This window comes from Alosa pseudoharengus, unplaced genomic scaffold (genome assembly GCF_046254945.1).
Source record: "Alosa pseudoharengus isolate Yale_2024_CS ecotype anadromous, Long Island Sound unplaced genomic scaffold, YU_APseudo_1.1 YU_APseudo_1.1_scf_2, whole genome shotgun sequence".
Classification (NCBI taxonomy): domain Eukaryota; kingdom Metazoa; phylum Chordata; class Actinopteri; order Clupeiformes; family Clupeidae; genus Alosa; species Alosa pseudoharengus.
Genome location: NW_027468663.1, coordinates 18028495 through 18047225, shown reverse-complemented (window position 1 = coordinate 18047225; position 18731 = coordinate 18028495). Strand labels below are relative to the sequence as shown.

Here is an 18731-nt window from a genome sequence, read left to right as displayed (position 1 = left end):
TGCTTTATGTGCAGTGTATGACAGCTGCTATGAATGTGTTATGAACTCACCTGTCAAGTAAAGTGTTACCAATAATTGTATAAGCTTTTGAATTTTGAGCAGTGAACTCATTCAGTGTTTCTTGCTCCACTGTTTATGGAAGCTTTGTGTTTACAGACTACCTTTGCATATCAACTGATATGTACTTGTTAGCAAGTGACCCTGAAGACACATAACTCTCAGGATGTTCTAGGGCAAAGTCATTGAGACAACCCAGAAGAACCAAAAACAAAACAATGATAATGGAAATGATCACAGTAGTGTGTGACCTGTATTCCTGCCATATGGATTAGCATTACCCTGTGTAGTCATGTCCTATTCTTGCTGTTGAGTCAAACTCAATGAACCACCTCACTGCATCATGGCTTAGGACCAGGGGTGTAGAGGTAAAATAAGAGGTGGGTAAACTATATATAAATTCTGTGATCATGGCAAGGTGGATTTTTAAAAAGGCCATTCAGAACATGTTTGATGATGGCGGAGGTTATTGTCCAGTGTTTATAACACTATCAGTGGTATTAAATGATTCCTAGAGTGTTGATGAGTGCACATATTGTGAATGTGGATAATACAGTGTGATTTTTGAATGTTTGAATTTGCCACTGGTGAATAAACTCTGATAAGAGATGGATAAACTCTATTTCTGAAATTTCAGAGGTGATAAACTGTGTTTACTTGTGTTTAACCTCCACTACAGCCCTGCTTAGTGCATGATTTAAGTGCATAATACTCCATGTCATTTTTTGTGCCAAGACAATCACAGAGTTTGAAACAGCACAGACAAGGACCTCATCATCAAATAGAGGGCCAGGAATGCAAACTGGGAGAAGAAACTCTATTATACATATATTGACACATGGCACAGCTTCTGGTAAGTAGTGTGAATCAGGGCCAAGCATAATATCAAGCTTAAATGACTAAACCTAAAAAAAACCCCAGCAATTATAATGTTTTGTGTGTGTATACGCCGCTGTCCAAGGCTGGGCCCACTGACTCTCTCTTTCTCCTTCCTACACTCCTGTTTGTGATTAGGTGAGACAGATTAGGATAGTGAGGTCAAATGGAATAATAGATCATTGGCCTAAACCAATAATTGAATAAATCTATAGATTTATAAAAAGTAAATGAGTCACCCAACCTCTGTCAGGCAGTTTAATCAGTCAGCGGAATTATTTTCCCTCAGTGTCTTCTGTACCTTTATTTATGCGTACTGTATGATTCTGAACAGTAGGGGGAGGCCTAACACCACTTCTTACAGACACCATCAAGACAAGAGAGACAGCCTTCAAAGACATGTGCAACAAAGGTGGGGTCCAAATCATCAAGTAAGTCCCAAGTCACTGTAGTGAAATTCAAGCAGGTCAAGTAGAGTCCTGATGTAAGTCAAATCAATGCTCAAATCCAACAGGCCACAAATCAAGTCAGGCAATATCACAGTTTCTAAAACAGAATAGATTCACACATGTCATTCACAGATATCAATCATTTTTCTTCATTAGATTCTCTTTGAACGAGTCCCATTTAAACTGCATGGCTTTTCTCTATGTGTTTACTGCATTCTAGCCAGGTTTGCGTACATTGCATTAATCACTCAATAATTTTTCAAAAACAAAACAATGTCTACAAATTGTAGGCTATAGACATTTCATTTAGAAAGTCAAGTCCTGTCGAGTCATTTGATTCCAGTCGAAGTCAAGTCTCAAGGCATGAGTGTAAAGTCAAAGTCAAGTCAAGTCTTTTATCAATGTTTGTCAAGCAAGTCTCAAGTCCTGAAGTCCTCAAATTTGGACTTAAGTTGGTCTTTGAACTTAAGTCAGACTCAAGTCAACCCATGTGACTTGAGTCTCCGACCTCTGATGTGCAACCTCTCCTTACTTATACCAGTGTGTTGTGCCATCAATTATTAAGATGCACCCCCACTCCACCCCTGTACACTTCCACTCATGCAGACTTTTATTTTGCTTTGTTGGAAATGAAGCCTGAACAAAAACTGATTCCGGAGCAATGAGCCAAAAAATCACTTTATCAGCAGTTTGAATCTTACTATCACAGGAACCAGAAAAAAGAAACCTAAGTATGTACATAACAATAACTTACATTGATAAAACAAATGACACAGAATAAATACAAAATAAATATACATCAAAACAACCATGTAAAATAAATAGTGATACAAAACAATGTCTTTCTTTCAGAACCTCTCACCAAATCCAGCTTCACTATGCGTCTTCAGAGTATGGAGGAGCAGTCTTGAGGTGACTGGGGCAGAAATCAAATTGAAATTCCTCCTTATTTATCATGTATTCAGAGAGTCAGATCAGTATGTGATCTCATAACTAAGAAAGAGTGTGTGTAAGAGAGAGAGTAAGAGAGAGATGTCGGCAATCCGCATTTTCCTTGACCAGCAAGGGCTCGTTATGGTCCTACATGGGACTCATCAGCCACACATCTCACAAAGCCACTGCAGTCTCCACGGCTTTGGACTCTGGGTGTAGTACTTTTGATCCACTTTGGTCTAACTCCCAGAGCGTAAGGGCCTCAGACAGATCAAACACATACACACACACACACACACACACGCACACACGCACACACACATGTGCATGTATGCAGACATGATGCACACAGTTAGTTAACTGTTCAGCTCTGCTGCTAAGATCTATCGCTGAGGACCCTGTGAGGTCTGGGAGACAGCTGCTTGCTTGGCTGCTGTGTGTGTGTTAAGGAGGCAGGATGGAGGCTGTCAGCATGCCTAGGAGCTGGCGGCGCTGTTGAATTTGTCCAAAACGGTGGCGTTGACTCTCTGGAACAGCCATTGCTGCGTCTCCGACAGTGGGTCGCACTTGTTCATGAAAATCCTCTTATCACTGAGGCTGCTGTCCATACAGCCGCTGCTTACCTGGTGGAAGAGTGATTTATCCTGCAATCCAGAGTAGGGGGGGGGGGGGGGGGGGTATTGGAAGAATTAGAAACCATAAAATGAAAGCAGCGAAAATAAATGAGAAACGCAGTCACTGTGACTTTGACAGTGGAATAAATCCACATCTCATATCTCACTTTTGCTTTAGTTAGATTAGAGAGGTTGTTTCAGGGAAGTATACACAGTCAAGCATTTTTTTCTTCCAGACAAAACATTTCACTCAGCCTGAGTAGCCAGAGTGTAAAAATAAAATTACAAGAGCATGATGGAACAGACGATCTATTTTGGGACTTGAGAGGCAAAGTAAAGCATGTTACAGGCTTCTTCTGTAATTGCAAGTCTGTAGTTTGCCTGCACTCTTTCATTCATTTAAAACATACACTGAACTCCTGTGGAATACTGACAGAAAATAATAATTGTATGATGAATGGTTTAGATCAAACTTGCCCTTTTGAGCTCCCAAAACTCAACCCTCTCAGAACGAAATCTCTGATTACAATTTTCTGCCCTCAGTAGAATCCTTCATTTCACTATTCTATGATTACAAACACACAGTAATTGTCATTTTTTTGTCATTCTGGTTTAAATGGTTAGGTAATGAGCTCATAGATTCAGTTGGAACAAAGTATTATGTGCAGTGCAGCCCAAATAAATGTGGTTCCTCATGCCTTCCTCAATAAGATTGGTTCTGTTCTGACCTCTTACCACCCGGCACAACAATAACAAACCAGCTCATCTCTATGATGCTTACATCAGCTAATACCCATATACTGTATAACATGGGTATTGTTAATTACATCTTTACAAGGTCAATGTCAAAGTTATTCAGATGCAACAAAGAGGAGGAAGAAACTTTATGGCCCTAATATAACTGGACTAGTTTCCACTAATTAATATTCCCTATTTGGGTTTGCTATCCTTACTCGTTTTGCACGCAATTAAAGAGTACATTCAGTGGATATTAAATAGAATGCACTGCAGCACTGATTAATGTATAATATTGTCATGTGTGAATAGTAAACCTATATTTGATCAAACCAAATTATTACAAAAATACATATGAAAGCAATTACATCGATGGTCTACTTAATAGCTTTTATCCATTGTACAACCCCCCCCCGATACAGTACATCCACTATTAGATTTAATGTTCATGCCAGCATGAGTTGCAATTAGAGGATTGGTTCCTTCCTCTTCCTCTTGTGCTGTATTTTAAGTAGGGTAGTTGTTTATGAGTTTGGATGGATAAGCAAATATTAGTCCTATATCTAATATCACAACCATATTATGGTCACTGCAGTATATAATTTACATAGCAATCAAGGTGATGTACTTAATGGTTTTAACAGAGCTTTGCTGTAAATAGGCCTATGTATCTCAGTTATGCAGGTGTAAGCAAAATGCTAAATATTTTGTTGTTATGAAGCAGTGGCGGCTGCTGACCAAATTATTTGAGCAAAGCCCCCATCCAACACAGCAACTCCCCCACATTAGCTGGTTAGTCTACATTATCTAGAAATGGACAATTCAAATTACTTCTAGCACTTGCTGATTGTAATATTTTCATAGGAAGTCTTGGTCTCCTCACTGATTTCACTTTTAATTTCTCTTCATGGCATGTGATGTTCATCACTCTGTGAGGTAAACCTGAGTAACAATGAGTAACACTATGCAATACTGCATCTATGTGTATAGTCTCTACAGTTTGTAATCTTTTGTGCAGTGGTCGTCCTCTGGCCTCTATTGTAGGTTAATATATGTAGATGAGCCCCTGCTATGGTGCCTGCTACGGGATCTTGGTTTAAAGGAAGGTCAGCAGGTTGCCGTGAAATGGCGGCGCTGTAATGCAGATTGATGGCTGTTACCTTGCGGTAGCTCCAGTGCTGATTGCCCTTCATTCCGTGGCAGTCGTACAGTGTGACGGGGCTGCTCTGGGAGATGGCATCGAAGCAGAACTTCCTGGTGTGGAGGGGGTCACCGGGCCGGATGTCTTCCCGCCAACCAAAAGTAAAAATCTAACGGGGACAAGGGATGCAAGGCTCAGATCTGTCAGCCTGACAGTTAGTAACTTACATTTGTTTATTATTAACGTAAGAGACATGATATTTTTCAGCCAAGCAAGAACCAACACTAAAGCTGTGTATTTCCTGATGCCCTGCATGATCTCAACCTCCTCCAAGTGCTGCTACTGACAGTGATCCAAAGCACGAACTTCCCTCCAGAGTGCAAGTGGAGCCCCAGACAATAGCCATCAAGCAGCTCGTGGGAGTCTATGAGGCTGCAATTTGCCCAGCATGGCACTCTGTCTCCACTGTGAGGTCGCGGCACTGCCATCGCCCGTGCAGCTGTGCTGAGCGAGTCTGTCTGCCGAGTCACAGCTGAGTGGTGTGTGTGTGTGTGTGCTTGAAATCGCTCTCTTATTGTACACTTGCAATCCCAACAGCAGTGTGTGTGTGTGTGTGTATGTGTGTGTGTGTGTGTGTGTGTGTGTGTGTATGTGTGTGTATGTGTGTGTGTGTGTGTGTGTACATGGTGCCTTACCTGTTCATGTGCCCACGTGCGCTCAGCCCCCTCTTTCAGACAGGCGTCCAGGCGCAGTTCTGTGCCTGTTGAGCCATGCTTGGAGTCGATACACAACCCTGACGCCACATTGCGTATCTGTGGGAGACACACAGACACAGATCCTGCTTCAGTTACCGGCTCACAGCACACCGTCATTTGATCTCTACACACCAAAAGGACCTAAATAAGGTAAAGGCAGAAATGCTCTCCCAAACCCTTGATGCGCCCCTATCCCCTTCTTCTTTATCCTGACTCAGCAGAAAATCAGCATTTTTAACAAGTGATTCATGATCAACAGTCCTCTCCTCTTCCCCTGGCACACTCTGCTGTGTGTGTATAGTTCGTTTCATTCCAGTGCCCGCTGAGAGCAAACTTTCAAAGCCATTTTTTGATGCACCGTCGCATTTGCCTAATTCTCTTTAAAGCATTCCGGCAGCGCGCTCGGCAGTTTCGAGGTGCGTCTCCATAATGCATGAGGCTGGGATGTGTGCATGTGAAATGGCCTGAGCAGGACAGTGCCAGGTGTCCTGTGCCTCCATGCGTGACTCGCTCGCCCCCCCCAGGTGCTGACCCCCCGCCACTGTGTGTCCCTCCAGCAAGGTGAAAGGGACCCCTGCCACAGCACAGCACAGCACACACGCAGCGCCACAGAACCAGTGCTGCATCAATGCTAAGTTTTATTTTCATTCAATCTGTACCACCCACATGTGCCACTAGGCGGAGGCATGAGCTACCATTTGCACTTTAGTATGTTTCGGATGCAGTTACGGTGAGTTATGGAGGATCCTCTTCCTCTTCTACTTTCTCTGACTTATGCATGGTTTGTGTAGCTCCCAATGGCATGGATGTACTGCAGGACAGTGCTGAACACATTAACCATACAGCTTACACGTGGACTAAGAGACTGAATAGAGATACATCATTTGGTTTATATAAAAGCTTACAGGAATAAAAACATGCAAGTGCAACTACACTGTTAGGACTGGCATATTTTATTGTCAATGTCTGTGATTAGCTGAACTAGGCAGATAAAGATGTAGCCATCATTCAATCTAACTATTGATCTTATTCTAAGACTAAATTTGTTACAGTGTTTATGTGTTTGTATGAGCTGTTTATGCAATATTCCATTTATATTCCTGTTTATGTTATGGAGCACATTCCGATTAATGACTTGTGCTGGAATCCAGGACATGCATCATCAAACACAGTCTATGTGTAGCAAAAGACTGCCAAAACTCCAATAAGGAGTTAGGCTAAAGTGCACTGAAAGTACTTCATCAGGTGTTTCCAAAATATTTTCTACTTCGACAAATGAATGTTGCTGAGAGCTACTCATGTTTGATATTAGTGGTAGTAGCATGTAATCACAGTTATTGAATAAGCTTTGTTTATGCATTTAAGGCTCCTTTCAAGTACTTTACTCTGTCTGCTACTTGGAAAGCATGGGAAAATTGCTGTGGATTTAGGTGAAGTCGAGATTGATGTCACATCGTTATGACTGAGACAGAGGCACACACACGCACACACACACACACACAATTCCTCACAAGCAGTATAATTGTTACTTATATTGGCCCGGTTATTTTCCATAGTCATTGTCAACTCTGGTGTGTCCTGGGTAGTATGTCATATATCACCTCATGCCCAGCCTACATTACTAACTAACCAAACCTCTAGGGTGCAGTGTCATTTGATTAACTGGCAAATAATCATGTTGTATCAGAAGGGTGCAGGATGTCTGAATTTGAGAGCTACCTGTTGAAGACGCCTGGTCACTCTGAGTATGATTAATTGGGTTAATGAAGGTAATTACAAAACAACATTTAGGCTACCTGACACTGCCTTACCAGTAAGAGTATTGCCTTAATCTTAAAATCGAACTAGTGCTGTCCACATCATCGCAGAAAGTGTCTCTATCATCATCAGACATTTTAGTCGTTAATGTGATAAAGGACTGACAGGTGTAAGCTTGAGCGTAAAGACAGGCCATTGGCAAATGCTCCCTTGAACAGATCCATTCACAACACAATTTCTTTTCACACTAATCACAGCACACTATTTCCTTCATGGTGTGCAAGACTGAGAGTCAAACAGGTGTTGTTGTTTTTTTCTCTTTGCTTTCTCTCCTCCCTCCTCCAGTGTTGAAACGAGCTATTTTAAAATGTGGGAGAGCGCCTCATCCTGATGTGTGACAACTCAGTGGCAGTTCCCTTTATTACAGCTGGCGCGGGTGCAGAATTAACACTGGCCTCTCCACAAAAGCCTCCTTTAAGTGACTATTATTGCTTCCAATTATTTTGTGACAGGCAACAGCGTTCCCTGGTTGTGTTGTGTCACACTTCCAAATGAGGTACCGGCACAGAAAACTGAAGAGCACGGGCAAAACAAATGGAACTAAAATGGAAGCCAAACGGAGGGTCAGATGCACATGCCTCCTTCGTAGCCTCTGGTTGTAAATGTTTATTTTGATTCTTTCCAGGGGAAAAAAAAAACAGAATGGAACACATGCAATTTATTTTTGTTCCCATTATCAGGCTGCCTCTCCCTTGTGTCAGCCAGTGAACGATATATTCAGGCCAAATGATTTGACCTGTTTTTCCCATGGAAGCAACTATGTCTATTAGAAAAAGTCAATTGAATGGTGGATGACAATTTACTGCAAGACCCTTTTTTTCTGTGAGGTCACAGCAGCAGGAATGTGCAGTGAGCTGTTGCTTCCTTCATACTTTCCCAAGGTAACAATGGTTTTAGAATGACATTAACCCACATTTAGGAGAATAATGAAAAATCAATGACTACTACATAACTGTTCTGAAGCCAATTCCAGAACTCTGAGAAATCAAATCCTTCAATTATACTGCTATGGACGATTAATTGTTAGTAACCCCTGCTTCCCAACCTACCAATCTTCTGAGATGTGTTTGTCTGTATAACATGCCACCTAGACTGACAACCACTATTCAAATCCTAGAAGACTAAGTCCCCGAGACAGCCGATGACTGCATCATCTCTGACTGCATCCTCTCAGAGGGACTTGGAGAGGTGCTTGGAGAATCCATAATCTGCCTGGAGGGAAGGGGGCAATAGGGACATGGCTGGGGGAGGAGGCGGGGGTGGGGGCCCTGAGCAGACACCCGACAAACTATTTACCCAGACTGCCACTCAGTGAGGCAAAGGGGTCAGGCTGAATTTGACCCCTGTCCTCTGACGGAGAAGTGCAGAGGATCTGATTTGTGCCCCACGCCTTCCTCCCTTCCCCACATCTCTCTCTCTCTCTCTCTCTCCCTTCCACCTCCTCTTTCCCTCTCTCTCAGTCTTTCTCACACACTCTCTCTCTTCCTCTCTCTAGGTCTGAGCCACAGGGGTGTCTGTGAATGCCCAATGAGGCTCTTTTATTGTGCTGTATATCAGCACGGATGACAAGCCCACAGCCTGGAAAGCCTGCAAATGAAACTATCAACCTGACAGTAAAATTACTATCATTTCGCTGCAGGAAAGAGGATATTTACTGTGCATAAATTCCCCCTGAGCAGGCTGAGGAGATTTACAGTCCTCTGTCCCTAAAGGCACTCACCCTCCACCCTCTAACTTATAGAGAGAGGTGCGGGAGGGAGGCCACTGTGTTCATGGCTAATGGACCTTCGGAAAGTGGCTAGTGCACCTACTGGAGACAGGAGCAAATAGTTATTGCCATTATCACTGTCTATGCAGAATGGCATGCTGGGACAACATGAAATGTGCCTGCCAACGGTAGACAATGGAATCCAATTAAATGTGATATGAAATTAATTACTTTTTGTCCTGACTGTTTCGTGTCTTTGACACATTTCAGCATGCAAAAAAAGATGTTTTGCCAGCGCAGGAGGAATTAATTAAGCAATGGCGTTTATGAAGCAAATCTATCAGCCCTAATTTAAACTTCCATCAGAGTGGGTTTGGAGCAAGGGAGATATCCAGAGACAGAAAGAGAGCAGGAGGGAGAGAGAGAGTAAGTGCACATGAGAGACAGAAAGAGAGAGAGAGACACACAGAGAGAGAGAGAGAAAGAGCGAGAGTAAGTGTACATGAGAGACAGGGAGAGAGACAGGCCAAAATGATGAACAACTAATCCTCACCCCAAGCCCGTCTCTGTGCTTCCCTCTCTCCTATACGACAGGTGAAAAATAATACAACCTAAATGACTTGTCTTGGGATCATTTTGCTAAATAATAAAAATGTATACCACAGAGCAGGTTTGTTTATGGATGGGGGGAATCAGTGAGGCAAACCCTATTTTGCCTGCCTTTCTTTATGTATATGTATGTGTATGTGTGTGTACGTGCACATGTATATTAAAATAGGGTCCATAAATGGGTGGCCTGCCACCTGCCTGTTCTAAAATGAAAAATGCATTACATTTCAGCCCACAGCGCATCCCATAAATCAGCATGCATCTCCCCGTAGCCTTGGTGACATCCACCTGTGGTGGCGGTGACGGGGGTTGTGGAAGGTGAGGGCGGTGGGGTGCGGAGCTCAGCCCTGTGTTTGAAATGCATGACCGTGCAACACCACAGTCATGGAGAAGTTATGCCCTCCTCTCTCAAATAGAGTGGCGTGAGTGCTAGCTCAGGCCGCGGAGAGGGGGAGAGCGGAAGAGAGAGGCACAGGACCGATGTGCCTTAGGGAACCAAGCACGTTAAAAACACTAGGCGTCTTCCACCAATAACACGGAACTGGGAGGCTGGACATGGATGTCTTTTACAGGATTCTGTGGTGGGACTCTAAGTCATATGAAAATAAAGTCCCTTTCAGCAATGAATAAAGCTCCACTGCTGCATGGTTAAAGTATGGAATATTACCGTAAGAGATGATGTGTGTGTGTGTGTGTGTGTATGTGTGTGTGTGTGTGTGTGTGTGTGTGTGTATGTGTGTGTATCTGTGTGAGTGTGTGTGTGTGTGTGTGTGTGTGTGTGTGTGTGTGTGTGTGTGTGTATGTGTGTGTGTGTGTGTGTGTGTCGCTGTGGCGGAGCTGGCCCACCTCTCCCCAGGCAGCGGGTAGTGGCTCCACAGGAGGGTAGTACTTGGGCAGGTCCCAGGCCACGTTTTTCATGTACCACTTGAAGTCTTTACACTTGAGGTGCTTGCGCAGCTCTTTCTGTGCGGTCAGGTCCCCGGTGGAGAGGTGCCGGTACTCCGGCCTCCGCTGGTAGATGAACTCGGTATACTCATCCATCCACGTCTCTGCCACTCGCTTCAAATTCTGAGAGAGAAAAACAGACAGACGAGAAGAGAGAGATACGGAAAGAGAGAGGGAGAGAGAAAGAGAGAGAGAGAGATTACTACAAATGCTGCTACAACTAATTCAAGGGGTGTTTGTGCCTCCTACTGCAGTCTATCAGTACCAATAGTCGCTGCCTTCAATCATTTTTATAGTTAACAGACTTCCTTGAGAGACTGGAGAAAAGCTGATGGGTGTGTGAGAGCACAGGATCACTACGTGCCCGGGGTTCAGGTCTAAATTTAGTGCTAGTTAATCAGCACATCCTTAGGCTGCCAACGACACCCACAGCAAAAGTGAAGAGCCGTGCTCGGAGAGTGTTACATGGCACAGCGGCTCTATCCTGACGGGACTTCTACTGTCATTACCTCCACACCGGGACACAGGATACAGTTCGGATAATGATGTGAGTATGGTACCGCAGCATGGTAGGACTGGACTGTGTCTTTTTTGTCCATCTGGCTGTTACAGAAGCCAGCTGTAAGGGTGTAAGGGTGCGTTGAGAAAAGGTTGACTTGCCCACACACTCACTCTTGCCAGGCTGGTCCCAGAGGGCACTTTGTAGGGCACGTACTTCCTGTAGATGTGCCCCACTCTGGAGCAGGGCACATCGTACATGCTGCCGCCACACATCCACACCTGGGGAAAATAAGACACACACACACACACAGAGAGAGAGAGAGAGAGAGAGAGAGAGAGGGAGTGTATATAAATGACAATTTTTTTCAACTGCTTACATGCTAAATTTTTGCTTGTCACACAATTTTGTCTTGCCATACAATTTTGACCCCACACCAAATCTGCAAAAACATACACTTATTCTCAGTGTTTGACTGTGTTTTCAATTACCTAAAACACATTTTTCAAAACACCAAACACAATTTTCTACCTAACACACACAAATCTAACAGGAAGTAACTTGAATCAAAATGCCACACTTATTTGCCACTTATTCACACTTAGTCCTCAATGTATAAACACTCATTACTTTACTGAACACCATCCGATCATTGCCTTAGTATAGGCCAATGAATAGATATACTCTATACAGGTATAGACCCTTTCAATCTGTTCCTTTATGGTTGCAATGTTCAGAACAATGAAGATACATGAACCTACTGAACCTAAAACTTGTCTTTTGTCCCCAAGTTACAATTAGATCAATGTTGTTTTCTGTGCATCCAGAAATGCCTTAGGAACGCACATGTTTGTTTCTGCAGTTGAAAGGGTCTATAGACCTATGAATATACAATGATGTATCCAAAATGTCATATTGGTGTAATGAGTTCAAGCAACTGAGAACTTTCTTCAGTCAATGGGTTTTAGTGTTTTAGCAACTGAGTAAAAAACTGTAATTTTTGCCACTTGTGTTTACCAGTATGGATGGCATTAGAGTGCAGAATGTGTTTTGAGAATGAGAATGTGTTCAAAGTTTTGCTAAAAATCTGCAAATCTGCAAATGAGATCTGTGTTTTACCATGTGAAATGGTTTAAGGTATTGACAACAGACTGAACAATTAGCTTAATGAGTTCAAGCAACTGAGAACGTTCTTCAGCCAATGGGTTTTAGTGTTTTAGCAACTGAGAAAAACTGTATTATTAAAAAGACTGGGATGAAAATGTTTTAGGCGTGAGACAGACAAAAGGCAGAGAGACAGACGTGTTGGGCAACACAATTGAGGTTAATGTCTCTCTGCATTGTGCTGGACTGAGCAGACTCCGTGGGAGTGCACGTCCAAGGGTCTACGGGGATGTGTGATTGTGTGAGCAATGCTCAGAACAATCAGACACAATCTCTTGTATGGGGCTTGTGAAACACACACACCCATACACACACCACACACACACACACACACACACACACACACACACACACACACGTACAGACACACACGCCTCTCTCCACAGGCTCCAATTTCCTGTTTCTCCTGCCTGTCTGACAGCAGAATCGGACAAAAGTGGGCATGTGGTGCGGCACTCTCACACATCTCCTCTCTCTTTCGCTTCAAACGAACAGGCCAAGGAAGGCGCAAACAGAGATGGAGAGAAGTAGATTTTATGGGTGCTTTCAGCCGTAGTTTTTCAAACATGAGCGTAGAACCTCTCATCCCCTTTTCTCCTTCAAGCTGAAACACACACACACACACGCACACACACACACCCTTTGAAGTGTGAGGTCGTATGATGTTTGTTTGTTTGGCAGAAGTGTCTGCAGTCATTGAGATGCTGGTGACATACGGGAGGAGGTACGGCGGTCAGGATGGATTTTTCAGCACTCCATGGCATGCCGTGGTCTCTCGTCGGTCTCCTCTCTCCCGCTCCCTCTCTCTACCTCTCTCTTTCTCTCTCTCTCCGTCTCTGTACTCATCCCCCTCGCTGTGAGTGTGAGGATTTGCACTCCACGCTCCTGCATATCAAAACGCTCAAGCCCTCGATCATACCCCACCCAGGGTCAAGGAGCAAACTCACTTCACACGTCTGATCATTATGTGGAAAGACTGTCTCGGAAAAAGAGGAGGCATACAGATCTATTCCGGAAAGGATGGGCAAAAATGATGAAATAGGGTCAAATGAATTATTTTCTTTGTACTGTATATAGAAAGTGGGGTCATAGGAATGATTTTGGTTGTATATCTTTGAAGGGCTATGCACACTGGTGCCTTCAGTACACTCCCTCAACCCCCAACCTATATGACATTGAACATAGCCTGAAGTCAATAACAGAGATCTTTTCTGACTGACGACATTCAGAGCACTGTATGAATGAAACGCAAATGCAACTTTTGCACACGTGTGACTTTGCAGTTCTTACGCCTGCAGTGACAGATAGGCTGGCTCTTTCAGGCTGTCACTTCAGCTGTCACTTTCAGCAGTGGGATAATTGTGAATTTCCCTTTGATTGCCTCCTGTATTATAGTGTCAGCCTGAAGTGCTCCAAATCACAGGAAAATCAGACACCCTAAGTGGAATAACACAGCCAACTGTCATGGAGGGATCACCAGAATCTGGAATAAAAAAAAAAGAGAGAAAAAGAAAAAATCTGCTACAAGATGAATCTGAGAAGAATAACCTGCATTCCCGCAATTTCACTTCTGAAGTCTTCTTGTTGTTACCATGGTTTCGAGGACAGGTGGCTGGAAGATGATGGCTGTTCCGTGAGGCGCAATGACAGCCGAGGGAAGGCCTAATGAAAGTGCCTGAGTGGCAGGTGTGTCTGGAGCGATAAACAATGAATTTTGTTTACGTGCTGCATCATGATCTTTATTCCTCTTAATCAAAAACACCGAATCACGTTCCCTGGCTTCAGGACTCAGAACCAGAGAGGCAGAAAACCCAGTTAGTGTCTAAGGCCAGATCGTGAGACTGCATCGCCTCGCTGTCCTTTGTCGCCTTATTTTTAGCTTCTGGTCAGCAGGAAAATATGGACGAAGAGGAAGAGGAGGAAGAATAAAAAAGATTGAAAAAAGGGAAATCCAAAGCCAACTCTGGGGAGTACTCACAGAGTGCAACAGATGGAGGACAAACGACTCCATAGGGACACAGAGAGATAGTTCAGCCTCAAGACACAGAGAAGAACATCCTGTGGATTTGCCGGGAGGATGAACTACGGGCCGTGCCACACTACTGACATATGGGTGGCAATTGTGAAAACCGAGTTTTAAACCCAAAGGGATAAATAATTGTGGGACAGAATTATTTAGGCAGATGCTAATGGATTAAAATCTTTTCAATTGTAATCACTCTCTAAAAAAATGAAATGTGCAGAATTGCTTTTGCTTTCATTCACTTTAATCAGTGAGGGCTGATTGCTGAATGATATGAAATAAATGGGAGATAATTGAATTGCAGCCCCATTGAAGTAGAGAACAGTCGAGGTAAAAGGCCACTTACCTTAAAAGAGATCTCATATTGCTCTCCACCCCAAATCTCCAGGCCAGTATCATAACCGCCCAGCTCCCAGAACCACTGCCTGTTCACCGCAAACAGACCGCCAGCCATCACAGGAGACCTGAGCCAGGGGCAAACAGAGACAGAGAGTGCGAGAGGGTTTGTGTTATGGTACCGTGATTTAACTTGCCAACAGAGATTTTAAAACCAAGGATTCATGAACGCCCATTGCCAGCCTCCCTTCCATTCTTATAAACATTCAAATTTAGCACCGAGATATTCATAGAAAGGACTTATGGGCTCACACAAAAGAAACTACTTCCCTTTGTCAAGCAGCCTCTCGCATACATGTCCAATACTGGAGGAGAAAACGGCAAACTCTATCAAACTCTGGAGACACACAATAATCCCAGTGAGCAACGCTGGAATTCCCTCCATACGCTCCCTATACCCATTCTGTGGAGATCAAAGTCTGGGGAGATTGCATAGTAGACATTCGCACAATATAAAAAAAAGAAAGAAAGAAAAAAAAACTTCCCCAACAGCTGCTGCTAATGCGGTTTTAATCTGCTCGGTGTAGCTGCTCTCCTTCTCCCCAGAGCTCCTGCTGCAGTCCAAACCTGTAAGCATTGTTATTTTCACAGTCTCTTTCAGGGCTTATGGCGCCGCCGAACAGGGTTTTTTTTAGACCCCACACAGATGTGCGTTGGTGCCTCCACCACATGGCCCGTGGAGTGGAATCCGTATAATCCACTGAGACGTATTCCAGCGTGTTCTAGGCGTTAAATGAACTGGAGGGATGGCCAGCAAAGATATTGGGGGCTTGGGATAATGCTGTGTGCGTTATGAAAAAACATGGCTAAGTCATCACCGCTCTTACAATAGCCAAATGATTAACTCTCTAGGCACGGTCATTCTTACATGTAATTATAAGATAAAATTATTTCTATAACCTTAACAATAAAAGAGTTCCAGGACAGTGGAAAGAAGCCACCTAAAAGGTTCATTTGGTTTCTTGCTTTATGCTAATAGTACATCTAAATTTGAAAATTATTAAAATAATGTTCCAAGTCAGACCTCTTTTACTTTCTTGATGCCAAAGAAAAATAACAAATGTCAAATAGAAGTTGTTTTTCCCCCGCATCTTGTTAGACAGATATTTCATTGTTTAATCCGGATCTGGCTCAACAGTCACTTTGTTTTATTTTTATAATGCTTTCAAGGTCGTACTGCATATTCTTCTTTGAGAATCATGTCTGCATTTAAAACCAAATCATAGCATAAGTTAACGATCCTACATCCACGAAGCAGGGCTGCTCAAGCTCATTGATTTTTATTTGCTTGTTTGTGTGGGTGGTTTTGTAAGTGATTCAGCAGGCGCATACTTAACCATGAGCATAAGTAGACTGGAGAGGTCTAGCACAGCACACAAACACCACATCTCGCTCATACACACACACACACACACACACACACACACACACACACACCAGCATGTCTGGCACTGAGAGACAGAAAGTTCCAAAAAAGTGGGCAGGCAGGCAAGCAGGCAAACACAATGACTCAAATCCGCTGCACATATACCACTGCAAACAAGGAGCAGGGCCAACGTAAGAGACAGCCAGGCTGGCAGAGGGAGAGCAGGGCGCCAAAATCAATTTGCTCTTGTGTAATACCCTGTGGCCCGCTTCCCTTCCAATTTAATAAGGCGCTGAAATATTGCAGTCCACTCAATTAAGGCAACTAATGGAGGAACAAGCACTTTGGTGCTGAGATTACACTACTCTCTTTCTCTTCTCTCCCCCTTCTGTTCCTGCCAGTACTCAGGGATCCTCTCAGACAACAAAGCCGTGGGGCTCAGGGACGGTCTCAGGGCCAGGTGAGATGGAAAGCCTTGAGAATGGGGGATAGGGGACCTGATGAAAGAGAGGTACACACACACACGCACACACACACGCACACACACTCTTCTCCATGGCTCTGTCTCTTCTCTATAGTCCTTACTTCCTCGCCTAGTGGCTCATGATGGCTCTCTGATTGGTTAGTGATGGTTCTGATTAGAGACCAGATGGACGATGAATCAGGGGAGTTGCTGTCCCCTTGGCCCGCCGACCTCAGGAGGAAGCGCCACTCTGAGCTGCCGAGCGAGCTACAACACTCTACTCCACACCGTCCACTTCCCCGTGAACACGTCTCCAAGGAGATCAGCAGAGTATGAGTGTGTACTGGTTTGCTTGTGAATTACGGTCTCATTAAAAAAAAAGAAACAAGGTGCGTCAAGAGAGCCTGTGTTATCTCAATCAAACCCATCTCAGTGGCTCTTAGTAGAGACTCTGGCGAACGGAGGGGGTCGGCCGAAGAGAACAAGCTAATAAATGCAACAAAGGCGAGTGGAGCGGGAGAGAGCGGCCGAGCTATTGACTGTTTAATTAGAATGGAGTCTGGAGGGAGAGAGCAGGTCGATGGCGGAGCCAAAAGAGCAGAGAAATGAAGGAAAGGAGAGAGTGAGACAAGACAGACAAAAAGACAGATGGAGAGGGAAATGGAGAGAGAGAGAGAGAGAGAGAGAGAGAGAGAGAAAGGATGGGGGGGGATGGCTAGGTGAGGGAAACAGTGTGTCACTCATAAGAAGTGTTCTGAATCAGTGGAGCATGTGAGCCAAGGTCAGAGCCTTTCCCCTGAGGACAGAGGTGGAGAGAGAAGACATAGAGAGGGTGGACATGGATGTCTGAGACTTTGCACTTCTAAGCCTAGTCGCTCAAAAGATATGTACAGTTATAAAGCAGAAAAAAGGGATATCAGCTGAAATAAAAGAAAAGCAGAAATATCAGTTCATATGATCTATTCTGCCCCCCCCCCCCCCACACACACACACACACTTCTCATCTGTATGCCCTCCTCTCCCTCTAGCCACCACCAGCCAGCCCACGCTCCCTCAATCCCCCACAACCTCCTCACGTCATGGTCACTCTCCCTGAGGGACCTCAGCCTCCGGAGCTGGATGGCAGTGTGTGTGTGGGTGTGTGTCAGTGTGTGTGTGTGTGTGTGTGTGTGTGTGTGTGTGTGTGTGTGTGTGTGTGTGTGTGTGTGTGGTGGCGAGGGACACCTACGTGCTGACAAGCACGCCCGCTTCCCTGCACCTCCACTCACAGGCTAATTGTGCAGGCAGCCAACTCAAAAGGCGAGCTGCCTGAGGAGATTTGGTAAACAATGCCAGAATTATTACAGGCCCCCGAGAGAGTGGCGCCGCATGCGGCACACAGGGGTGGGGTGGGGTGGGGTGAGGTGGGGTGGGGTGGGGTGGGGTGGGGTGAGGTGAGGTGGGGTGGGGGCTCTGTCAGGATACCAGAAATGAGTCCTAACGAGTGTCTCCTTGTGTTAAATACGGCAGTGCAGTGCAGAGCTGGGGAATGGGGTGGACATTATTTACATACAACAGAGTCAGAGCACTGGCTAACATTCATTTAGAGTGCAAACACTGTGCAATGGGTTATTAACGGCCCTGTGTTAGTTACTGCAGAGAGGACAGAGAGACAGAGAGAGAGAGAGAGAGAGAGAGAGAGAGAGAGAGAGAGAGAGAGAGAGAGAGAGAGAGAGAAGGAGGAAGGGAGAGATGGTGCAGTACGAAATGAAATGGGAGGAGACCCTCTATGTGTCCACAATGTCCTGCCAGTCTCTCATTCTCTACTGCCAGAGGGGGTCTGTGTCCCTGTTAAACAAATGCTCTGCTTTCTTATGCTTCTTCTTCTTCTGCCCTCTAAAACACATATGCATGCACACGTCCACTTTTCCTCTCTTAATATCAGGCCTCTACACACACACACACACCCACACACACACACACATCCACTTTTCTTCTCTGTTGCACATCCATTTAAAGCCTCGGCGCTGGTTACTGGTAAAGCTGTACTAAATCACCTCGAGCGCTGTCTCATCACTGGCCGGTCCATCAGCACGCTCGCTCGCTCACTGGCTCGGCTCATACGCAGGCCCTGCCAGCACCACCTAAGGCAGTCACAGATGCCAATCACAATTTGCATTCAAGAGATGAGCCGGCGAAAT

General features: G+C 44.6%; 1 protein-coding gene across 2 annotated transcripts in view; it reads right to left on the bottom strand.

Moving 5' to 3' along the window:
• Nucleotides 1–2791: 2791 nt before the first annotated feature.
• Nucleotides 2792–18731, bottom strand: part of galntl6 (polypeptide N-acetylgalactosaminyltransferase like 6) — a 152772-nt gene continuing 136832 nt past the window's right edge. For both annotated transcript variants that reach the window (XM_076295814.1, XM_076295813.1), the window contains 6 exons: nucleotides 14673–14790; nucleotides 11313–11420; nucleotides 10542–10763; nucleotides 5501–5617; nucleotides 4825–4974; nucleotides 2792–2959 (listed from right to left, as the gene is read on the bottom strand). In XM_076295814.1, the coding sequence (XP_076151929.1) occupies nucleotides 2792–2959; nucleotides 4825–4974; nucleotides 5501–5617; nucleotides 10542–10763; nucleotides 11313–11420; nucleotides 14673–14790 (883 nt within the window). The remainder of the gene's footprint in view (nucleotides 2960–4824; nucleotides 4975–5500; nucleotides 5618–10541; nucleotides 10764–11312; nucleotides 11421–14672; nucleotides 14791–18731) is intronic.